A 23,421-nucleotide genomic window follows, 5' to 3' on the forward strand; every position below is an offset into this window, starting at 1 on the left:
AATATGATCTTCCTACCCAAGCAGCAAAAGTATCAAGTTTCCTAGTTCTCAGATTTGGTGCTGCTTTTAAGGAAGCAAACACCATGTTAAAAAGCAATGATGATTGACTGCCATATAGAAAATATTAGGGTGGAGCTGGCAAGATCTTAAAATACTCGCATACCTGGACAATGGGTAAAACACAGGAAAGCAGAAACTACTGATGAACAGAAATTGGGCAGGTAGCTGCCTCTGTTCCATGGTAGAGAGAATGGCTTTAGATATCACTTTGTAAGTTCTTGCCGGTTTTTCAGAAGGCATTGTTCTTCTTCAGGTTCTTCGGTGATGATCGCTTGATAATTGCAAACTACATCTTACAATTTTTTGAAGTCAGCCTATAGAGAATCGCAGATTTCATCCAGAACAATCAGTAAAATTATTTTTAGATTCATTTAATTGAGCTCATCTTACTTAATCCTTCAGCAGGTAGTCATTTAATTGAGCTCATCTTACTTAATCCTTCAGCAGGTAGTATGTGGGCGGTGTTTAGGTCTCCTGAATCTTGAATACAAACTTTTGTTTAGTTTAATACTGAATAGTGTGCAGAAGGTAATACCCTGCTTGCTAAACTGTATAAACTCCCTTTTAGAGGAACAGTTACAGCAGTATAACATTCATTGTCAAAACTGGGAGTTACATGACTTGTTACTATGAAAAAACTATTTCCTGCAGTGGGACCCCAGATAATGTTGGTAATCTCAAGAAAGAGTTTGACTAAGGAGTACATTACAGTTCTTCTCAATCACCCAAGATACCGTAGCCAGTTTCAAGGTACGTGGGTAATACTTAGGACATCCTTTACACTAGAACATCCTCCTCATTTCTTAGAGTCCAAGAAGCTAATCTTTGGGTTGTTGGAGGTACTGCCTTACCTTTACTGATATTTTTGTTTTGCAGTCTGCATACTGACATAGCAGGGAGAAACTGTTTATTAGACATTGTAAAATTTAAATTTCCTTGCTTTATCTGCACAGGAAACCATGTTTTGTGGCTGACTTGCACTGGGATTACTTGGCACATTCGGCTCTCATTGCTCTGAACATTCCCAAATTGCCAAGGTAAAGGAACAGCATTATGCTATTTCATATTATTGGAGGGGAGGGGGGGGCATAAAACATTTTTTATCTTCTTGAGGAGATTGTCAGTACAGCATAGGAACAAAGAATGGGGTTTTGTGTGATCTGTGGGAGTTAGATTTATTAAGATAAAAAGTAGTTGTTTGCTTCTATTATTTTTGACCTTCATGGATATTGTCCCACATGAAATTCCACAACTGTTTATATATAGTTTTCAAAATAGGATTTATAAACCTTGGTCTAGTTGGCTCAGTTTTTCACCCCATTAAGTTTCTAGCAAGAGAAATTCAGATAATTTCTGGTGCTTAATTAGGAAGAAAATACCATTTTATACTATGAACCTTCCCAACTAAGGCAATTTAGTGAATTTTAGATAATTCTGGAACTTGAGATTCATTCAGTGACAACCTTGGAGTGCATTTGGAGCAGGTCGATGCGAGTTTGGGGTAGGGCAAAAATGCCTTGAAATATCTCAAATTTTACTTGATACAGTACATGATGCAGAAACTCATTTCTGTCCAAAACCCTCTCAAGAGGTGTTTCTTAGTCATCAGTGACAATATATATTGCTTTATATTCTTTGTCATTTCACTTCTGTAGAAATGGGTGGCTTGGCTTTTTCTGTAAAAATATTTGATGGCTGAGCTGTAGAACATCAGTCACACTCTCTTTAAAGAGCTTGGCTTATGAGAAGTTAAAATCATCCCTCCAGTCCAGCTTTATTAGCTGTGGCTCTTGAGACTTGTCTGCAAGGGTGTCCTCACTATTTGTTTGGGAAGTTGCATGATTATTTCAGACAATCCATGGCTTGCAACTTGAAATAATTACCCTGAGTTTTAGTAATTCCTATGTGACTGTTTCAGGCTTTCCTCCCAGTAGTTTTTGGCATGACCAAAATAAGTATAAAAAAGTAGCACCTTCAATATTCACTTTTGATATAAGGTTTCCATTATTTTTAAAAGTGATATAAGGTTTCCACTAATTTTATGATAAGAGTTTTGAAAAATGCTGATATATTAGGTGCTGTGGCAGCCATGGTGGTGAGTGCCATTAACAGCATTTGATAAGTCACTTGTAATTGTGACCTAAGCATTAATCTGGCAGACTTCTCTTATGCTTGTTCATGTTGGTTAATGGCAATTTTCAGTACAGAATAAAGGATGATAGGACTTCCTTAAATTGACTGAGATCTTAATCTCACCCCATAATACAAATTTGTTTTTCTTTTCCTTTTTATTGTAGATGAGTTGACTCCTGTAAGTATTACCAACCCATAACAGCAAATCTGCATGTAACACTGACCTGGAGCATAAAAGGTCCACCTTGATGTTGCCAATTACCAAAATCTTGAACTGTCACTTTGGCTCTCTCTGTAGTTTTGAACTCTTGAAGTGTATGTTGATACTATCTTCTAGAGTATTCTTTCAGGATTTTGCTATTAACCAACATTATCAATTTGCACACGTGAGTACAGATATACTGTAAACTTCATTTCTTTGAATTCACTTCCATCATTAAGACCAACTTGCTTTTTGGCCTTTCGAAATACTCTTGCTAATCCCATTCACCATAATCAGTCACTCAACCTCAACACTATCTTATAGCTTCTTGTTTAACAACAACATTACAGAAACTCTCATCTTTGACCTTTATTCTTATTAGGCCCAGCTTCTTATCCAAAGGCAGACTTCGAATAAAACATGCAAACAAATGCTACTTTGAAGGTAAATCGGCCCTAAACATGCCACTCAAAATCAGTTGCAGGGCTTACATCTACTCCAAATAATATTTATTCCAACGAGAATTTTGATGCTTTCCTGAATAGAGTTTCTCAAGCTAGTCACGCTTTGCCGTCGCTGACTTTGCCATAAAAATAAAATCTTATCGAGCAGCCCTATAAATCAGTCGTGCCTTCAGCCTGTCTTTCTTCCATTTAGCTGAGATTTGCCTTCTGTGTCTTGTGTTCATGCCCTTTTGTGTTTTCCTTTGCAGGGATATGTATTGCCCTTCCAGTGTCTGGTACTCCTTCAGTAGCCCAAAGGGATAATTTACTGTGGTTTTATGTTGAAGGAAGGCACCTTTTGTTCTTTGTGCTTTTGAGAGACATGTGGCCACCTTCCTTGTGTGACCTAATGTGTAGTAAGACGCCCTCATTTGTCTTAACTCCCTTCTTTGTGTTTCATGGATACCATGAAGGAAATGACAAGCCTTGCAATAAGTTCCCAATTGCAATAGATCTGAACTGCTTGCATTTTGTGTCTGGGAGGATAAGAGAGGCCACCTGTGAAGAATGCTTGGGGTGCCAGTCACTCCAATGATTTCTCTACAAGAGGTGGCATAAGAAGGGCAGTTCCTCCTCCAAGAAACCCACCCTTGACCCTTCTTGTCCTCTGGCTATTCTGCTTTCACTAAGACCACCTCCCTCAGTGATACCTCATTCAGGAACTTTTGCCCCTCCCACCATGGCAGTGTCAACAGAAGTTCCAATTGCCGAGGATGTGATTAAGGAAGTTCTGGATAAGAGGGCTGAAGGGTGGTCAACCACTACAGCAGACGTTGGCAGCCAACCTTTAGAGGGTCACCCATCATTGTCTACCACCACATGAAAGCCAAGGAGGACACAGGATCCTCCCAGTCACCTTGTCCTCCAACTCTTCTTCACTTAGAATGGATAAGAGTGAGAAAGAAACGTGCAAGAGGTGGTCAAGAGCAGTTGCAGGCCTTCCCTCTCCTCCAGCAAAGTACCAGAAGAAATATAGATCTAGATATCAAAGGCTTAATAGGGGGTGCAGACATTACCCTTTCATTGCTTCTGTCGTCCCCTCCTTGGCATTGTCAGCATCTTTCCTTATTTCCTCCCAGCTTAGGAGGGACAGATCAGCCTCTAGGTTGAGCAGGGGGAGTGGTTCTTCCCAGAGCAGCAGCTTGAGGAGGAGGACGAGTAGATTTGAGAGCCAGCATCCACATATTGTCTTCGGCATAGTCTTGCAGCAGCTCAAACAGGTGCTCCAGTAGCAAAGACCCAGTCCCCGCTCACAGAACAGATCAGATGAGGGCAAAGTTCATTGTGCAAGAGGCAGTGCAGACCTGTCCTGCTCTGCCCTTACCCCTCCAGTCACTGTTCCCCTTAGGAGAGCAGCAACAGGCAAGATCAGAGGTCACCTCAGCAAGTCCTACCAAAGAAACACCCTGCCAACAGCAGCAAGGATAGAGACTACAGCAGCGTAGTCCCCAGTGGGACAGCTCTCAGGGCCTCTTCAACTAGTAGGTCAGCAGCTTCCTTTGGTAGGACATAGAGCGGAGGCAGGGGGACTTGAAGACCCTGTGCAGCTGGATGTGTGGGAAGAGGAGAAGGGATTTGTGGAATTCTACATGCAAATCAGACATTGCTTATGCCTGGTGGACCCCTGAATCGCTGCTGCTGAAGACCCCTGTCATACTCTCCTACCTGGAGCAGGCAGCAGAGAACCTCCAGAAAGTGAATCCCCGTAGGGGGGCAGTGTCGTCAGTGGACCTCATGTGGTTCAATGTAGGCATTACTTAAGTGTCTTTGCAGCATCCCTTTGGCCCCTAGCTGCAACTGCTTTCATTCCTTTTATTGTACCTCCGTTCATATTCTCTCTCTTCCTTCTTACTGTCCACCCTCTCCTAACAACTGATTCATAGTGCAACTGCAAGGTTTTCCTCCTGTTACACCTTTCAAACTTTTACTGTCAATTTCCATTTCAGCGCTGAATGGCCTTAGTTGCCCCAGTGCTTGGCATGTATGCCTAAAATCTATAAATCAATCAGTCAATAAATCCATCCAAGAAGTGAAGCGGTCTGTCTGACTTCACTGGTCCCCATTAATACAGCGATTGATCAGAGAGGCAAATGGCCTGGTAGGACGACAGAGAATTCTCTAGCATCTTCCAGGTCTAAGATGCTCCTGCCCCGTCCCCTTCCCTGTCAAGCAGGAGACTCCGTCACCATCCCAAAGATTGTTAGATTCCAACATTTGCAGGTCGACCAGCAATGTACTGCTGGAACATTTCCATTCAGCAGTAAGGTGTCTGGCTCAACAGCTGTAAAGTAGGGAACCTTGAGCTTATGCTAGGGAGGGGCTTCAGAGCCATCTCTTGGCTGGACAGATGCTAAGGGGGCTTGACCTAAAGACATAAAGGATGCCCTCCCACTGGAGAAGTAGCCTGCTATCAGAAGCTACCCATTACCTCCTGGGAAAGCTCTCTCTTACATCACAGGACATCATAGGACAAATGGGGCACACTTGGGCCACTGTTATCCTAAAGAGGAGAGCATTCTTTCTGATGGTGTTACAGAAGCAGATCTCTCTAGAAAGTAGCCTGAGCCTGAGGAACAGCCCCTTACTCGACTAAGACTACTACTACCCGCCAAAGTTGGTACTCCAGGCAGCTGACACAGAGAGCACTTGAGGGACACCACCTCACACCAGTCTCCCATGGATAGGCAGACAGACCCCCTCTCTGGAGCAGAACCACTTCTCCATTAGGCATTCCTCCCCTTAACCAAGGTTCTGGCAACAAGGGCAAGGCAGGACCACAGAGCAAGGATTTGGATAACCCAAACCAGTCATTTCTTGCCTCCCAGCCCTAGCCCTTCCATGGTGGATGCCTAAGGAACAGAGCAGGGAAGACAGGAGGCTGAAGGTGAGACAACATAGTTTTATATTCTCATTGGAACAAGTACAAAATTTTAGAAATGTGTGTTTTCTTAGGATATGAACCTATGCTTTTATGGTGAAGTTTACCCTCCCTCTACTCGACAGGATTTTTTTTTTCTAGTTAAGTCAGTGACAGACGAAGCACGTCTTGCATTAGAAACTTCACTTATGAAAGCATAGGTTCGCATCCTAGGAAAAATACAAATGACTTTTTAAAATCTGGTATATTTCATCGAGTGGGATATTAAAATTTGGTATTTTTCATTGAGTGGGATGAAGGACTACAAGTAGGGTATAAAAGGGCCAATACTCATATGTTATACCCTGGAAGGAAGAAAGACCTAAAAAATGCCAGCAGACTGCCAAGTGTCATATACATCAGTCGAAGTTCAAGGCATATTGTTTTTATTTGCTCTCAAAAGCTGATGTAAGTACCAAAATATGATCATGGAGATACATGTACTCAGTATTTTTTTCCCAACATATTACTATTTATTTTTGTAATTATTATTGTTTTTCAACTCTTACAAACAGTGCACATGAATTGGCCTTCGTACTGAATAACAGGGACCCTGCCTGTACTTAACATGAAACCTGTATATTCCCCTAATATTTTTATTGCATACCTTATTTTGGCCTGGTTTAATAATTCTTTAAATATGTGCAGCACATTAAGATTGTCTTTAGCACTGGCTTCAAGAAATCCATTTTCCCAGTTCAGAAGAACTATGGTTTCTGCAGCCTCAGTAGGAACAGCACGTTGATCCTCCATATCTCTCTTGTTACCTACCACAACAATGGGAACTGTTTTCTTCTTAGTGTTCATGATTATTTCTCTCAAGTTGCGTACCTGTAAAATTTTTAAAAATATTATGTTTTGGTTATGTAAATTTTTAAGGAATAACGTACCTGTAAAATTTTTTAAAATATTATGTTTTGGTTATGTAAATTTTGTAAGGAATAAGGAATTAGTTCAATACAAATGCACGCTGAACAATGTTCAAAATCATGATCCTGCAAAAGAGGACATGGGAAATAAAATACAAAGACCACAGTACATCTTATGGACGAGTTATTAATGCTGACTGAAAATTGTGATTAAAATAAGAATTACAGAGCTATAACGTTAATTTAGCCAAGCTTCTAAACCATAATTTGATGGTCATCCTAAGAAAATGTTGCCTTCTCTTCTCCATGGAGCATGCACACACTTAACTACATTTTGTTCTGACACAGTGAGTATGGATTGTTCACAGAATGAGTGTGGTTTGATTCATTAAATAACCAATCCTGTCCCTTCAGTGTCGAGGTAATCAGTAAAAGATCTGGTTTATAGTGCTTTCAACATTTATGGAAACAAACGAGCCCTTTAGATTTTGAGCAGATTAGTTATGCTGTTAAAAAAACGAAATTTTATTGATCTATTAACTGTAATTTCACGTTTCAGAAGAAAATTGGATTGGTGTTTGACTTTCTCATTATTCATGGAGGAAATCATCAAGTCTGCATATAGCTTAAACCCATGTTAGCAAACTGTCAATTTTGAATGTGGACATTTGTACCAAAAAATGTAAGGATTGAATTTAATGTAGAATTTAGGCCAAAGGCCAAGCACTAGGACCTATGTGTTCATTCAGCGCTGAAGCGGAAATTGACAGTAAAAGGTTTGAAAGTTGTAACAGGAGGAAAACCTCGCTGTTGCACTATGAAACAATTGTTAAGAGAGGGTGGAAAGTAAGATGGAAGAAAGAATATGAAAGGAGGTACAGTAAAAGGAACGAAAGGGGTTGCAGCTAGGGGCCGATGGGACGCTGCAAAGAACCTTAAGTAATGCCTACAGTGCACCGCATGAGGTGCACTGACGGCACTACTCCCTATGGGGCCAAAAATATAAGGCACAAGACTAATTGAATAATTTTGAATACTTTACTTATATGTAAATGTTCTGAATTTATTTTTACTAAGTACTGTTAAGTCTTTCAGGAATAAATTTGTATAATAATGCAACTCCTTTACTTTTCCTGGGGCTAAAATTAATTCTGTCACTTTTAAATGTTCTCCATCAGATGTGCATGGTACACCAGTTTCATTCATTGCAATTTTACTGTATGTACTCTGTTAGCAGTGCAAGTCCTTGAAAAAAAAAAGTTAAAATATGACTATGGCAGACCTTCATACTAACTTGTTACATATAAAACCCATAATCATGATTACTGAAATCAAAATGCACTCTTTTAAATAGAAAAAAGGTTCCAAATTCTTGTGTTGCATAACAGTTACTACTCTTTAAGTCTAGTACCTCTTCAAAGGAGTCTGCATCATTGATAGCATAGACGAGTATGAAAGCATCTGCTGTATTGATGGAGAGTTCACGCATAGCAGGGAACTCATATGATCCAGAAGTGTCTAGAATATCTAGAGTTAGAGACATCCCCGATACCTGTAAAAGATGAGAAGAATCTGAAGTGAACTGGTCAAAGTGGTGGCTACTTGCTCAGTACTCACTGCATAATAAATACTAATACAGAAACACAACAGCACGAACTGAAGTGAAGAATGAAGACAATAGAATTCTTCAGACATGGGGAAAGGCACACTGATTTTGTGGCAGGCAACCACTTTATTACAAGCTTACAGTCAACTTCCATGTAGTGGCAACTAAATCCAAAACTCAAATTTCAATTCAGGTAGCATCAAATGGTCATGCAAGTCTGCTACATTTTTTCATGTAAACCCAGAAGGAATTTGCTGTTACACAGATAAAATTTTTACTAGAGAAAATGGACAAGAAGTCCAAAAATGTTCTGATGAAAGGTGTTGAAAAGCAAAGAAAAGTATATGACGACACGGCTACTTTATTTCTTGTGAACCAGAACAAGCCAAGAGCGTAGCGATAAAAAAATTATAAATAGAAAGCTGCACCCAATTACAAATGACAACCAAAATATAACTTCATTACAATATGAGAAGGGCCTTATGATCCAAGACGAGAGTAGGGAGGGTTCTCTGCTTCAGTTCTGCCTCTTGGCCTACATTGGGCAAAATGTTTCATTAACAAACTCCTCTGTCTTACAAATTTAAGACTAGATGGTGCATAAATTACGGCATGGTTTAAAATTATTAAAACCGACCATAACTCGTTTGTCCCTCATATAGAAGTGCAACTGGGTGGAATATAGAACTGGGGTTAAATTTTCTAAAACTATTACACAGACCACCAACATTCAAACTTCAAACTCTTTCAAGAACGTGTTTTAAAAAATTTTCCAAAGAAAAATGAAAACACAAATACCAACACTGGGTATCACAAATAGTTTAAAGTGGAACTTTTCTGGAAGCTATTAATATTTATAAAAGATCTATCGAAAACAAAAGAACTTGCCCTCTGAATATATAAAAGCATCATGTTTAATAGTTAATGCACCAGGTTCAACTGAAAGACGTATAAATGTGACTTTTCATACCAAGAATGCAAATTATTTTTCAATCTACCGGCACTTGACAGAATTTTCGCAAAACAGAGATCCGAACTGTTATTTATTGAGAAACACCTTATAAATATTAAAACCCCGTTTATAGTATGCAATCTTAGCCTAACTATATAATCGAAAGTGTCTCCACGAAATTATTCCTTAATTATCGTTGAAATTTAGAATTAACTAATTGATTGTTATTTCTAAATAATTAACACTAACATCTGAAAAAGGAGGAACTCGCAATGAATTGCTGACCTCTGAATCCAAGACTTTACGTTAGGCCTCCCTTCATTACACATTTTCTTTTAACGTGCTACACAGAAAACTTTGTGCTTATAAGGGGGACTATTCTTTTTGACAATTTTTGGGCTATTCCTTAACATTCACCCCTAGATAATTCCCTCTTCACTTAACAGACATCTTAATATGAAGGTACCTGAAAGCTAAAAATATAATTAAAATTAAAAATTTAATCTTTTTAATGCAATAACACTACCCGCATTCATGACTATCAGCCTAATAGGCTACTAGCAAAAAAAAAACCTCAATCTTGTCCGTGCATAAAATGAATGAAATCCCAAACTATACGGGACGTTGTGCCGTTATTTTGCATAGTTTGTGAGTAACTCGCAGACTCAATTATAACAACCCATCATTGTTTTCACATTTTAATCTAGCCTACATTTTATATTGCTCTCCCTACAATGTGCAACCACTGTAGTAATATTTGTTGTAAAGTAAACAGTATCACACCCTACATAGCATCCTAGAGAGAGAGAGAGAGAGAGAGAGAGAGAGAGAGAGAGAGAGAGAGAGAGAGAGAGAGAGAGAGAGAGAGAGAATATTCTATGTGCTGCAGCTACTTCCCGAGTCTCGCAAGGTCGTCACACTGAGAAACGTTTAGAAGAGCACGCAATTTTTACTTACACCAACTGGCTACAGACCATGCAAACATCGCCATTTCAATCAAGTATCCGGTGTTTAGCTTTCTTAATGATTTTTTCACCCTAAATTACTGTACGACAAAAGCAAACAATTACCACAAAATAGAAATTTATCACAACCAACCAAAAGCAAAGGCACAATAATTAATTCTTGAAATATTTATCAAAACATCCAAATAATATGCACTGCAGACACAGTATTTCAATTATTGACAAACAAGTTGCTAAAATTACACAGCAATACAAGATTTTTTTCAGAGATTCGAGATACCCGGAAGAAACAATTAACAAAATCCACTTCTACTAATGGACTAGCATACTTATTTTTTCTTGGAAATATATTTAAATTAATTCTACAACAGTATCTACTTTTAATGATTACAATTTTTCCCCAAATTCTATAGACACTGCGCTATGGATTTTTTTTATACATCACTCTATAGCGCTCTTGATAGCTTAAATAAAAATGAAAAGCAAACCAATTTTACAAATTCCTCCCGCTCGCACAAAATCCATTCAATCCCAGCATAACGATGTGTCCTCGTATAGGCTACTTGTATCTGCCTAAAAAAATAGTTAACTTTTTTCGACAAGACGGTAATTGCTATGACCCTTTCACAATGGATACATTAGGAAGTAGGAAGACTTAGTTTGGTGATCTAAGTGCATATTTATACTCTTGAAGGCAGTGTCAGGTCGACTTAGCTGCTTTTTTGGTGCCGTCATCTAGCATTAGTGGCATCGGTGCGGAAATGATGCCTTAGTCAATTTTGAGGCACTTTTTCGGTAAAAAATTAACAAAATACTATATAGTATTGACCAAACACGCATTATACATTGTAGTTTATGGGGGAAACTGAAAAAATTGAATGAAATGCTTCAATTCACGTTTTTAAATACCATAGCCAATAAAAACAACTTTTGTTTGACTTTGTTCTTCGGCTGGTCTACTTCCTTAAAACAAACAAATTTACTTGACGGACAAATTTCAACCCTGTTATTCAACGTATCCTGGAAAATCTTAATTCGCAAGTTACAATCCTTTTAAATGACTTAGTAGTAATTTATAATATACATGAATAAATTAACAAAAATTACACTAATTTTCTCTAGACATATTCTGATGACGAAAATGATAACGTAAGAAAAACCGGAATGAAATATAGTATCTAAACCACACTGCCTACCCATTTTTCCACCAATAGGACAGGAACAGTAGTAGCAAGGCACTTTTGCTTCACAGCAGTTCAGGGTTAATGATAAAAAAAATCCCGAATTTTCAGATTCTCCAGTATTGTGCACAGTTAAGTTTCTTTATAAAAAAATGTTATACAAAACATCACAAATTCACATACCTACTGCACTGGGAAAAAACAGAATACGAAATAATAAAACCAAAGTCATACAGCTCTCAGTGGGAAAATAAACAAAATATATATAATTACCATAATGTCCTTAAAAGCAGCAACAAAGAGAAAAAGCATTCAAAATTGGAATGGAAATAATTTCCTGTCAAAAATCCGTGTTCATGTCAAAAATGATCTTTAAAACATCTACAACAGAACACTACTGAACATAATAAATGAAGCCATTAATAGCGATTTAATACCAATAAGGACTAGCTTCAATTTGCATAACATCCGAAATCGTAACTTATTTCGGAGTAAATCTTCTGTCAAGTTGTAAAGCAAAAGAAAATTATGAATCATACAAATCCTAAACACCACACCGACATAGCACTTTCAATTATAGTTACATTAACTGAAGGACTAATGTCTTGCCCACAGTTTTGGAATGGTCGACAGTCATACATTCTGTTAAGAAATCTGAGCACCCAAGAGCACCAAATCAGGAAGGGCTGTCTTACTTTTTACTCTTCAAGTATAATGAAGCATCATCGGATTTTGTTTCCAATCGCTCATACTTGACCACTGACAACCAAATTACTACCTTCCTGATGCTAATGAGTAGTTGTGCAACTGCTATATAGCAAAAATGCTCTGTCTACTGTTGCAGACAAAACACTGTAAAGAAATATTTAAAAAATAAACCAACATTAAGTGACCATCAACTGCAATAAAATGTTAAATACTTGACAGTATTAATTTTGATTACGGGAGTCTAAAGACCATCTCTACTTTTCATTGCTAGAAAGATCCTAAAGTCTACACTGGCCAGAACCTCTATCATGTAATTTAATTTCGTAAAAAGGTCTAGGCGTGGTAAAAAAAAAGAAGATAGGTGCTACAATAATAACAACAACAAATATTTATGATACCCACTTGCTGGTTGAATAATCAAAATTTAACTTGCATGTTATCATTAACCCTGTCTGAATGGGGTCTGAGATCCAACACAAAATGCCAAACACGAATTGGTAAGTTCAAGTTTAAATACAAAACAATGATAAATTCTCAAACATTAGTATTACTTTAAGTAACAACTTTGGAAATGGACACAGGGAAGGCCTTGAATCCCTCTTGATAGAGCATTCACTTACTAGCTTAACAAAAGGCAATAAAAGCATAACACTCAAGTGAAGCTGCTACCTTATCAGCTTGTCACCCTTTTAAAAATGAAGGCAAAAGGGCTTTGCAAAAACTTTCAGAAATTTTAGCTAAGTATTCTCAAAGGTATCTATATTTTGAGCAATTCTCAGTGGCCAAGTGCATTAAATATAATAGAAACATCAACTGGATTTAAAGTGCTTTACTATTGGATAAGGTAGCGGATGGTAACGGTTATTATACTTGAGAGAAAAAAAAAATCATTACAATAGACCTCGGAGTGATCTATGAGACCGAGTAATTAAATTAACAACTTGAAAAAAAAATGAGAAACTTGTTAGAATTAACCCTTACTTATCGGAAACAGAACAGATGGGTTGACTGATTACAGAATAGAAGTTACAATTTAGGCCAAAGGCCAAGCGCTGGAGCCTACAAGGTCATTCAGCGCCGAAAGGAAAATTGAGAGTAAAAGGTTACAAAGGTGTAACAGGAGAAAAACCTCGCAGTTGCTCTATGAAACAATTGTAAGAAGAGGGTGGAAAGTAAGATGGAAGAAAGAATATGAAAGGAGATTCGGTAAAAGGTATGAAAGGGGTTGCAGGGACGCTGCAAAGAACCTGAAGTAAAGCTTACACTGCACCGCGCGTCAGGTGCACTGACAGCACTACCCCCTACCGGAGGAGGGCTTATTATAAGGGTACAGTATTGATGATGTCTTAGATTCACCAGACCAGACGCATTTTCAATTACTGAAGTCGAAGGGCAAAAAATCATCAAAAGGCTTCAGCCTTTCAGAGTACCAGTGAAGGATATCTTGCTTTAAATAAAGATACAGGACTTCAATCCACTGGCGCCTAAGCTTAAGTAGACTATCGACTTCCGCGGCGCCTAAATTCAAGAAAAAGGGCCTGCATATTTTATAGTAATATTTCTGCACAAGTAAAGAGCAAAAAAACCGACCTCGTATTCTCCGTGATGCATCTCCTCGACTGTCCTCGTGTATTTTGGAGTGAACTGATCGTAGAGGAACTGATTGATGATCGCAGTCTTCCCAACTTTGGCAGCGCCCATCACCACGATTCTGTAGCGTTTCTTTTTGCTTTCGTTGCTCCCTTTGTCCATCGCCCCCGAGCTCGTCCCGGCACTCGCCGATGGCCCGCTCGCTTCATCTTCCTTGGTTACTGGGGTAGGCTGTCGATAAAGTTTCAAAATCTTTACAAGTCGTAATGTCAGACCAGTCCATTTTCCCGATATCAGATTTGAGCTATTTAATTTCAACAGTTTAGTCACAAATTAATGGCAATTTATGAGCAGAATTATTACCCAATTTAAGCAAAAATATCATCTGTACCACTTGACTTATTTGATGTCAACAATGCGAAAAAAAAGTCCTAAAACTAGTGTTCCATTGTCAAGTCACTCAAAATGTCGCAAGCTTTTCCACCACCTTTTGATAACGGTACATAGTTCATAAAAATAGCGACAAAAAAAAAAGTCCTTTTTCGCTGTGCACCTGGACCCCTTTAAACTTGAAAAAAGTCCCTGGAAATGTCAACTAACCGTGTCCCAGTCTGTGTCCTCCAGTACAGTTGATCTGTCAGCATCCTTACTCACCGACGTCGGCTGAGGAGTAGTTTCACACATTAAATACAAAATGAAAACAGCAAGAAAGCAACTGCCACAATGCTGGTATGAACTCCTTGCATATCATAAAGAATAAATGAAAGCAGCGCCAGGTTATTCAAAACTAGCTAGTTTGTTCTGTGTTGGTATGTTGAAATTACAAATTTTCTTACGACATCTGATTTACAGTACAATGACGTGGTATTTCAGGAGATGAGAACCTTTTTTTTGTAATTTATTTTTGTGGAATTCATATTTCAGGGCTAGTGTTATATATCACTTTTTATCTAGTACGCATCCGAGTACTTGAGTCTAATGTTGTAGGGAAAGTAACCAAACATCAAACCCCATTGTTGTGGACACAATTCAATTAAAAAGGCTTCATACAGAACAAACTAGTTTAATTACATGGCAACTATATACTGTAGTTTTTTTGACTAACCAGCACCACATAATATTAAGACAACGTGCAGTTAACGTATCATGTAGACTTTTCGTGTCACTGTCAGTTTAAGCTATAGTAAAAACATCTCAAACATCAAGGTTTGGTTCCAATCTACTGCATGAAGAAATGACAAAGACCTTGAGTTTGTTTCATATGAACTTATACTAAATATGCAAGACAAAAAGTGTTACCCCATGCCTCGACCCAGTTAGCGCTGAGATGAAATATAGGATGCATAAACAAGAAAAAAAAAAACTGTCCGGGATCCGACGAACGGAAGCTGAACTTGGCTTGAAAAACTATAAACTATTTTTTTTTTTATTTCTATTTCTAATGTAAGTATACCACTGCCTGATCAAAAAATGGAGTGGGCTTAAAAATTTTGTTCAATGTCGCAACATACATTTCAATTTTAAAAATTTTGTTTTTCTGTTTCAGGTTAAGCCAATGAAAATACTTATGGTGCATTATTCAAATATGCAACTATTTTTTCCACTCAAGCGTATATACGAATTTTGTAATTACTGTCAATATATTTACAGCACAACGGTTTTAATAAAATGATCAGAGCTTTTAGAAAAAAATATTAATTTGGTGATATTTAATAACTGTCTGGACGTATCATAAAACTGAAAACTCAAGTTCATTAATGGATATTAAAGAATAGGCCTTTGAACAATAACTGCCGTATAATTTAAAGAAAAAATTATATGTTTACACCTAAACTATACAAGCTTACTGGTAAAATGAGAAAATATTTGATTCATTAATCATGAAATGCAAAACTTCAGTACAGAGCAAAATATATATAGAACAGTTCTTCAGTTAAAAGATTATTTTTTAAAATAATAAAAAAAACATTTCTTTTAAGTTTGGTGATCTAGCAAAATGCCATCGAACACTATTCTAACCAATGATGGTGGCAGAATCACTGCAAATAATGAAGTGAAAAGCAGAGTACAACTAGATTAATTATCAACATAATAAGCAGCACACTAAAATTCTGCTAAACATGCACACTAACAACTACTTTTGCTAATATCGTGCATAAGAATATGAAAAGCCGTCCTTGGCACTGCGCAAGGTTTTATCGGATCAAAGCTCATTAAGGAAAGAACAGACTCCATGGGCATCAAGTCTGACAGCTGTCAGCGACTTGAGGTTACCCTTAAATAATTCAAGTTATTACTAGTGTACCCATACCATCAAAAGAAATGGCAATAAAAGAGAGGGTTGAGAGGGCAAGTCTTGAATCGAGGGATGTTACGTACTGTCCACTACTTCTGACCAAGACCAGTGATGAGAGTAGCAAACACAGTGCTTAACAATTGCACGTCTAAACGCGGAGCTTATTATCTTTTGATTATGGTCAAGAGACAAAGACGGACATGACAAGTGATGTCAGACTAGTCTCTGATAGCCAGCCAGTTAACAGATTCGGATAAATACTGAGGGAGGATGAGAATTCACATTTTGGAAGTGCGTTGTTGAAAAGGCTGATCATAATCAGCATTATTTTAATTGGGGATTTTGGTTCTATCAACTCATGCCCCGATCCAATTCTAAAGCAAACTAGACAGCAAAAGTTAATAATTCAAAGATATAATAAACATTAGTATTCAAAAGACACAACTGCCGCAGAGTTTTCAGCGTTTTACTGTATGGAGTGCTTCTCAAAATTGTACTTGACTCTTAATAAAGACAAGGAGGTCTCCTGGCTAGTGGACAGACCCCTACCAATTCTGAGTATTAAAATTTAAGACTCGTAAGAGGACGTGATGCTAAAGCCAAAAAAAAAAAAATAAATAAATAAATAAAAATAAATAAAAAATAGAATGTTACAAAGAACCCTTTCTCCGCTTTAATTTTTTAAGCAAAACTGATTTCCGAATTGCTGTATGTTAAATAAGATCTCTCTCTGTGCGAATAATGTTTAACAAGACTGATAGTGGTTCTCATTTCCAGACAGTAACATTTTTCTTCAACCCTCAAAAACTTCTCTACCCTTCATCATCTCCATTTCTTGAATTCCTTAATAAACCAAGGGGTGAAAAAAAAAAGGCTGGCAAGCAAATGGCCGACGTACTAAAACATTACTGGGACTATCTGAATAAAATTACTTTCTACCTGCTGCTGGTGGGCAGACAGATGCTAAAAATCACTTCAGTTCTTTTCATTACCAGATAAAATGTACCTGCATTCAGTGTTAACCTGGACATTACTTGTTGCTGTCATGACTCTTAGCATTTGATGCAATTTAATAACACTTGTTTTTTCCCTAAATTGTTTAAATGGCCTTCAAGAAATGAAACAATCACCTAACATCAGAGTTACATAATGAACATGAGTAAGTCTTAAGTTACTGATTCAACAGCAGATAATCAGATTCACCACTGCACAGTCTGGGTTAAGAACATTACTGTTAAGCAATAAATGTACGTAACAAAAGAGAGAGAGAGAGAGAGAGAGAGAGAGAGAGAGAGAGAGAGAGAGAGAGAGAGAGAGAGAGAGAGAGAGAGAGAGAGAGAGAGAGAGACTTACAATAGCGGCTCTAAATGGCATTCCAATGATGTGCTCACCAGGAGAGGTCACAATAATCCCGTGTAATCAAAAGGATAAAGCTAATGTTAGAAAGCAGTTTTCTTTTTGCGGTAGCTGAAAGATTAATGCCCTGACAGAAATGCTTGGAGGTTTACATTACCGTGCAAACATAGCTGACTGTTGTAGAGTTAGGAGAGTAAAGAGCCTCCAGGGTTGTGCAACCATAAAAATAAAAGTTCAGTCTTAAATATTGAAAAAATTAAATCTCCGGGGGTGAATAAGTCATGGAATAAAACGGAAGGTTTCATTATGCAAGTAATTCTGAGGATTACATTGAACTTGCAAATATATAACTACATCATTATAATTATGCTTATAAAGCTATGGGGCCTAAATATTAAAATAAAACAAGCTTTGGTTTAATGGCCATGCAAGTAAAACCGACGGCTGGCTAAACATGCAAATAAAGCTAAACACAGAACCTGATAAAAGCCATTGTATTCTAGGCATGCTTAAAGGAAAATGAGTACCTTTGGATAACTCTAAAGGAAAAAATGAAAAAATTACTAATTAGTCCGAGAATAATTGAAAAGTATTATAAGTGACAAGTGTGCAGCGACAACAATTAATAGTAATGATGAATGGCGATGCCCATAAACATTCACCATAGTGCAATCAGTAGTTATCAAAGTGCAATAAATATTCATAACTTGTAGTAAACATTCTAATCGAGATGCAGTTAAAAGCTGGGTATCATTTTTCAAAATTCTCAAGAACACTTTAATAGAAAATCCTTAGAAAATGCCAAGAAAAATCTCACCCTTTCCTCCTCGTACAGTGCAGGCTACAGGGAAATACAAGAACAGGAGGGAGAGAGAGAAAAAAGGCTTTCTTAGAAGATTTACACAACTATTGGTAGCTTAGAAAGAGTTAGACGAAAGCTCGGCTAAAGTTCAAGGTAACATTGACTTGAATATGGCAGTGACATCTATTTGTGTCAACAACACTGACCATGAAACTATTTAATCTATGCTAGGATACAGGCCACGCCCCCTGAATAGCACAGTCGCTTAGTTCTCATTCTTCTGATAATTCTCGATCGATTACGTTGAGCAACAATTTTATTCAAGCAGCGTGGCTGTTCTACTTTAATTTAAGACACCACTTAAAAGCAATTTACTGTCTAAAACATTTCATTTTTATATTTCTTGCAAGTTACTCTTTGTTTCCAGTAGTGTATTACAACGGAAAAAGCTTTTCAATAAACACTGAGTGACTACTGAGTCATAGTCTCACGTTCCAATGTCTCTCCAAAGTAAATTATACACCAATGCTTATAATAAAAACACAGGAATGTTAACTCATTTTCTTTCCTATGTTTACCATGAAACAACTAAATTAAACTGATATGTCAGATATTCAAAATGATAACCTATAGATCTAAAACAAATTTTTTCCACAAATTTTACCATTAATTTGGCGAATTCAGTAATTTTAGGATAGAGATTCAATTCAACATTTATTATTTGTATTTCCTCCTACTACAGTAGAGTTTTACCACCCCCCCGCAAGACTTGTCTTCGTTTCAAATTTTGGCTCGAAACCTGTCAGAGTTGTGTTTTCTAAGGGGTAACCTAATCACATCAGTAGCCTCAACCAAGCTACCATAACGTGGACTGTAGAAATTACTTCTATTAAATTGTATTATAATTAAAACTAATGTAATCAAAGACAATGCTCAACTAAGGTTAAAAGTCAGTTCAAGTTTTTTTTAACCTATCTTTTATCATGTTTTGGTGTCAATGCAACACTAAAAAAAAACTCAATTTCCTGAGAGAAACCGAGTTGTTTACCATTGCAACCTCAAAAACGTTCAATTATTTAACCCCTATGTAGAATTAAAAGTACAGTTGTCATGTGGACATTAACTCCAAAATTCAAAATGCTAAGTATTCTCATGCGTCCAGTCGTGTCTCTACAGAGGGTGAGTAGGAAACACACGCACGCAACCATCATGCTTCAGCTAAAAATACTTGTTCCTGCATTTGCCTCAATCTATCTGCCTCCCAAATCTACGCTTTGTGCACACATGCATGTCATACCCACTATGCCAAACTATATCACGATAACAAGAACAAAGTACGTTCCTTGTACGTATGAGTTAATCTAGATGGATTGAAATTACAGTTAAAAGTGAATCTGGAACACGCAAGACAGATTTATGGTGCTCAAGTTAAACTCCAAGAACCTTAGCAGAAGGTATGTCAATGACATAAATCAGCAATAATTATCACTGGTCATCTTTAATGTCAGCTCACGAAAAAATTACTTATGATAAATGTTAAATTACATCTAATACCAAATTCCTTACTGAAAATTCATGGTACAGTAAAATATATAATATATATATATATATATATATATATATATATATATATATATATATATATATATATATATATATATATATATATATATATATATATATATATGATGAAAAATATATATATCTTAGAAAAAATTTGTCGGGCAAACCGCTCATCATGCTAAGACCGACGTAACTATTTTATATTAATCTTCTTGAAAATTAGGTCTGGTTTTAAAAATAGCAAAAGCAGCCTACGTTCTCTTAGTTCCATTTACTTCCCAGTCTGATCTGAATACTTAATACCAAGTATAGCTCTCTTATTTGGTACTCATTCACTGCCTTTGGACTGGCTAATAATTCATAAATACCATATTTAAGGCTACTACTTAGCCAACTTTTTGCTGTTATATAAATTTCCGTCAATATAACTTCTCGGTTGCTTATAATACTTAATTTTGTAGATTCGAAAATGCTGACATTCCTGTGCAATGCAATAATACCTTTGCTATTGTAATTCTAATAACTAGGCTGCATTTATTCGTTTCTATATAAAACACTTTGTTAAAGCCATATAAATCTGGTTTTATTAAATATGCATATATATATGTACATATACATATAATAATATATATAAATGTATATCACTGCAAAATATAATTTAGGCACGTTCGTGCTTGCGTGACATCGCCCCAATTTAGCGCAAGGACAGAAAAAATATCGTTTACATCGTGCAAAGTCTCATGTCGGAACGTTAAATAATACAAAAGTACCTCTGTGAAGCCAACTTTAGTCCTTACTATGGAAATCACACCAGCTCTTCAACCCTTGACCTCCATCGTGGTTTTTGCGCCCCTATTAAGAAAACCATACCAGCCCCCTTCATTCAGGTATTCCTGAAACTCCTTACTAGGGAAACCATACCAACCCCTTTCATTCAGATATTCCTGAAACTTCTTATTAGGGAAACAATACCAACCCCCTTCATTCAAGTATTCCTTAAAACCCTTATTAGGGAAACCACTCCAACCCCTTTCATTCAAGGACTCTTTAAACCTTTTATTAGGAAAATCAATCCAGCCCTTTTCATTTAAGTATTCCTTAAACCCTTTGCTAGGGAATCCACACCAACCTCTTTCATTCAAGTATTCCTTAAACCCCTTACAGGGAAACCACTCCAGCCCACTGCCTTCAACATACTTATTAGTGCCCTTATTAGAGAAACCACTCCGGCCCCTTTCATTCCGATATTCCTTAAAAGCCCTTATTAGGGAAACCACTCCAGTTGCTTTCCTCAACGTAGTCCTTAAACCCATTATTAGGGAAACCACTCCAGCTCCTTTCGTTTAACATATTCCTTACACAAGTTATTAGGGAAAACCATTCCAGCTCCTTTCCATCCCCTAAATAGGGGAAACAACACCAGCCCCTTTCACACAGGTGTTCCTTAAACCCTTATTACGTAATCCATACCATCCCTTTCACTCCAGTATTCCTTAAACCCCTTAAGGAAACCACTCCAGCTCTTTTCTTTTAAATTATTCATTATTACCCTTATTAGAAAAACCACTCCAGACCCTTTCATTCAAATATTCCTTAAAACCCGTATTAGGGAAACCTCTCCAGTTCATTTCCTTCAACGTATCCCTTAAACCACTGAAGTCCCTTTCCTCAATGTATTCCTTAAACCCCTTAATTTGGAAAACCACTCCAGCCCCTTCCGTCCAACGTACTTGTCATCCTCAGCCTGGAAAACCGCTCCCACCACCCAGCGTCCACACCTTCCAGACTCACCTGCAAGGAGAAACGGCGGGCAAAATGCCTGGCTTTCATCATTTTGGACCGGTAATAGTAGGGCTGGGAATCTTCCAGCCTGACGAAACAACCGCCACACAATTCCATTCACCGACCAAAGACCTCAAAGCCCAACTTTCTCCAGCCCGGGGCTGCTCCTGGAAAGGAAAGTTTTGGGTGAATAAACACAAAAAAGGGAAGAAGGTTCTTGCAATTTTAAAATGCCCAACAGGGGTTTCAAAGCATAATTTTCTGCTATTGCACTGCTGCTACTGTTTTTAAAAGAGCAGGCGTTTATATAACTTTACAATGAAATTTGAAGCGTCAGCACATTTTCGTTAGATTATATTTTAAGTACTATATTTCCAAACTATGGAAAGCAGTATTTATTTATCTGCGCGCGCACGCATATCATACATTTCATACACACACACACACCACATATATTATATATATATATATATATATATATATATATATATATATATATATATATATATATATATATATATATATATATATATATAAATATAATATATATATACAGTATGTATATATATACACACCACTACCTCTGAAAACCAACTAGACGCAATTAATCTTAATTCTCTTCAGTTCTATAATGACTAACCTCCACCCATAAGTATGGACGCCATCAGCAACAAAGGTTTAATTATTATGCAAATCATGTGTTTGTGTTGCTGCGTTAACGTCCCCATATCAAGTACCTTAACTGGGATTAATAATTAATGAATAGTAAACACCAGCAGATGACGAAGCTTCAGTTCGGTCGACCTCAAATTGCAAGACCTTTCCATTTTTCTGCACCTAAAAATTCAGTGTAAGTCATTATTGAATAGATAATCGAATCTTAATCGATATTAAGAAGTTTCATTATTCGCCGTTAAATTAAATGAGTCAAACTTTCTACATGGAAAAATTGTAAGACTATTTAAGTCGGCATCAAATAAATTCAGATAATCGCATTGTCACGGAACGGATTTCCAAAAGCAGTCTTAATACCTGGAGCAATTACGTCCGGAATACCGAAAGTAGTATTTTCAGGGGCCTTCTGAAACAGCTTTTCATTATCTTATTTATAGATGCATTTCTTTGTGTCTCCCAAACATTTAAGTTTTCATTCTTTCTACAAAATCATGTACCAGGTTATTTTAATTATAAAATTGTTGCCACTAAATTACTAAAGAGACTTGCAAATGCAAAACCACTTATGAAGATATATAAAGGTTTTGTCTTTTGTTCTCGCATATTACCGCCAGAGAAGAGGATTACTAGAAAATCAAAGACTAAAATATGTCATTTTGCTTATGACATATTTCTAAAAACCAAAAAAACGGTTTCAGAAGGCCCCTGAAAATACGACTACTTTCGGTATTCCAAATGTAACTGCTCGTATTACGACTGCTTTTGGAAATCCGTTCTGTGACAATACGATTATCTGGTATGCAACAGTTCGATGTAATGAAATTAGTCCAACTAATTTTGTCAATTAGAGCAACGGTTCTGTGTGACGCAATGCATTGCAGTCTAGTAATATCGTTGTTCACCTGACGCGTTATATTTAAAGGTGTTGACTTTATATCAATTATACTCATGGACTTTTGAAAAAAAGTCTGGCAAAAATAAAAAAAACCTCAGACGACAAATCTTCATCATAAAATGAGATTTGATCTCAATTCTGAACAATATTGTCGTTATGGGGCAAACCATGTCGAATTTTAATAATTAGATCAAATTGTGAACATAATGCACTCCTTGACATTCTTCGATACCGTTGACAAACTTGACAACTGTTCTTCAAACATGAATACAGAGGCTGCAGTGATCCACTGCTGAGAGAGAGAGAGAGAGAGAGAGAGAGAGAGAGAGACTGCAGTCGATTACATAAGTTGACACTGCTTTCGTC

The 23,421-nt window shown here is 37.1% G+C and overlaps 1 protein-coding gene across 7 annotated transcripts in view; it reads right to left on the reverse strand.

The window, feature by feature from the left end:
* The window catches only part of LOC136851529 (ras-related protein rapA), a 678,490-nt gene that overhangs the window by 3,100 nt on the left and 651,969 nt on the right, over window positions 1-23,421 (reverse strand). For 4 of the 7 annotated variants that reach the window (XM_067125762.1, XM_067125761.1, XM_067125759.1 and 1 more), the window contains 6 exons: window positions 21,495-21,652; window positions 18,156-18,179; window positions 14,287-14,349; window positions 13,687-13,917; window positions 8,096-8,236; window positions 6,423-6,646 (listed from right to left, as the gene is read on the reverse strand). In XM_067125762.1, the coding sequence (XP_066981863.1) occupies window positions 6,423-6,646; window positions 8,096-8,236; window positions 13,687-13,917; window positions 14,287-14,349; window positions 18,156-18,179; window positions 21,495-21,602 (791 nt within the window). In that variant the 5' untranslated portion in view covers window positions 21,603-21,652. The remainder of the gene's footprint in view (window positions 1-6,422; window positions 6,647-8,095; window positions 8,237-13,686; window positions 13,918-14,286; window positions 14,350-18,155; window positions 18,180-21,494; window positions 21,653-23,421) is intronic. The other 3 variants (XM_067125763.1, XM_067125765.1, XM_067125766.1) reach the window with 3 other exon arrangements.

This window comes from Macrobrachium rosenbergii, chromosome 23 (genome assembly GCF_040412425.1).
Source record: "Macrobrachium rosenbergii isolate ZJJX-2024 chromosome 23, ASM4041242v1, whole genome shotgun sequence".
Classification (NCBI taxonomy): domain Eukaryota; kingdom Metazoa; phylum Arthropoda; class Malacostraca; order Decapoda; family Palaemonidae; genus Macrobrachium; species Macrobrachium rosenbergii.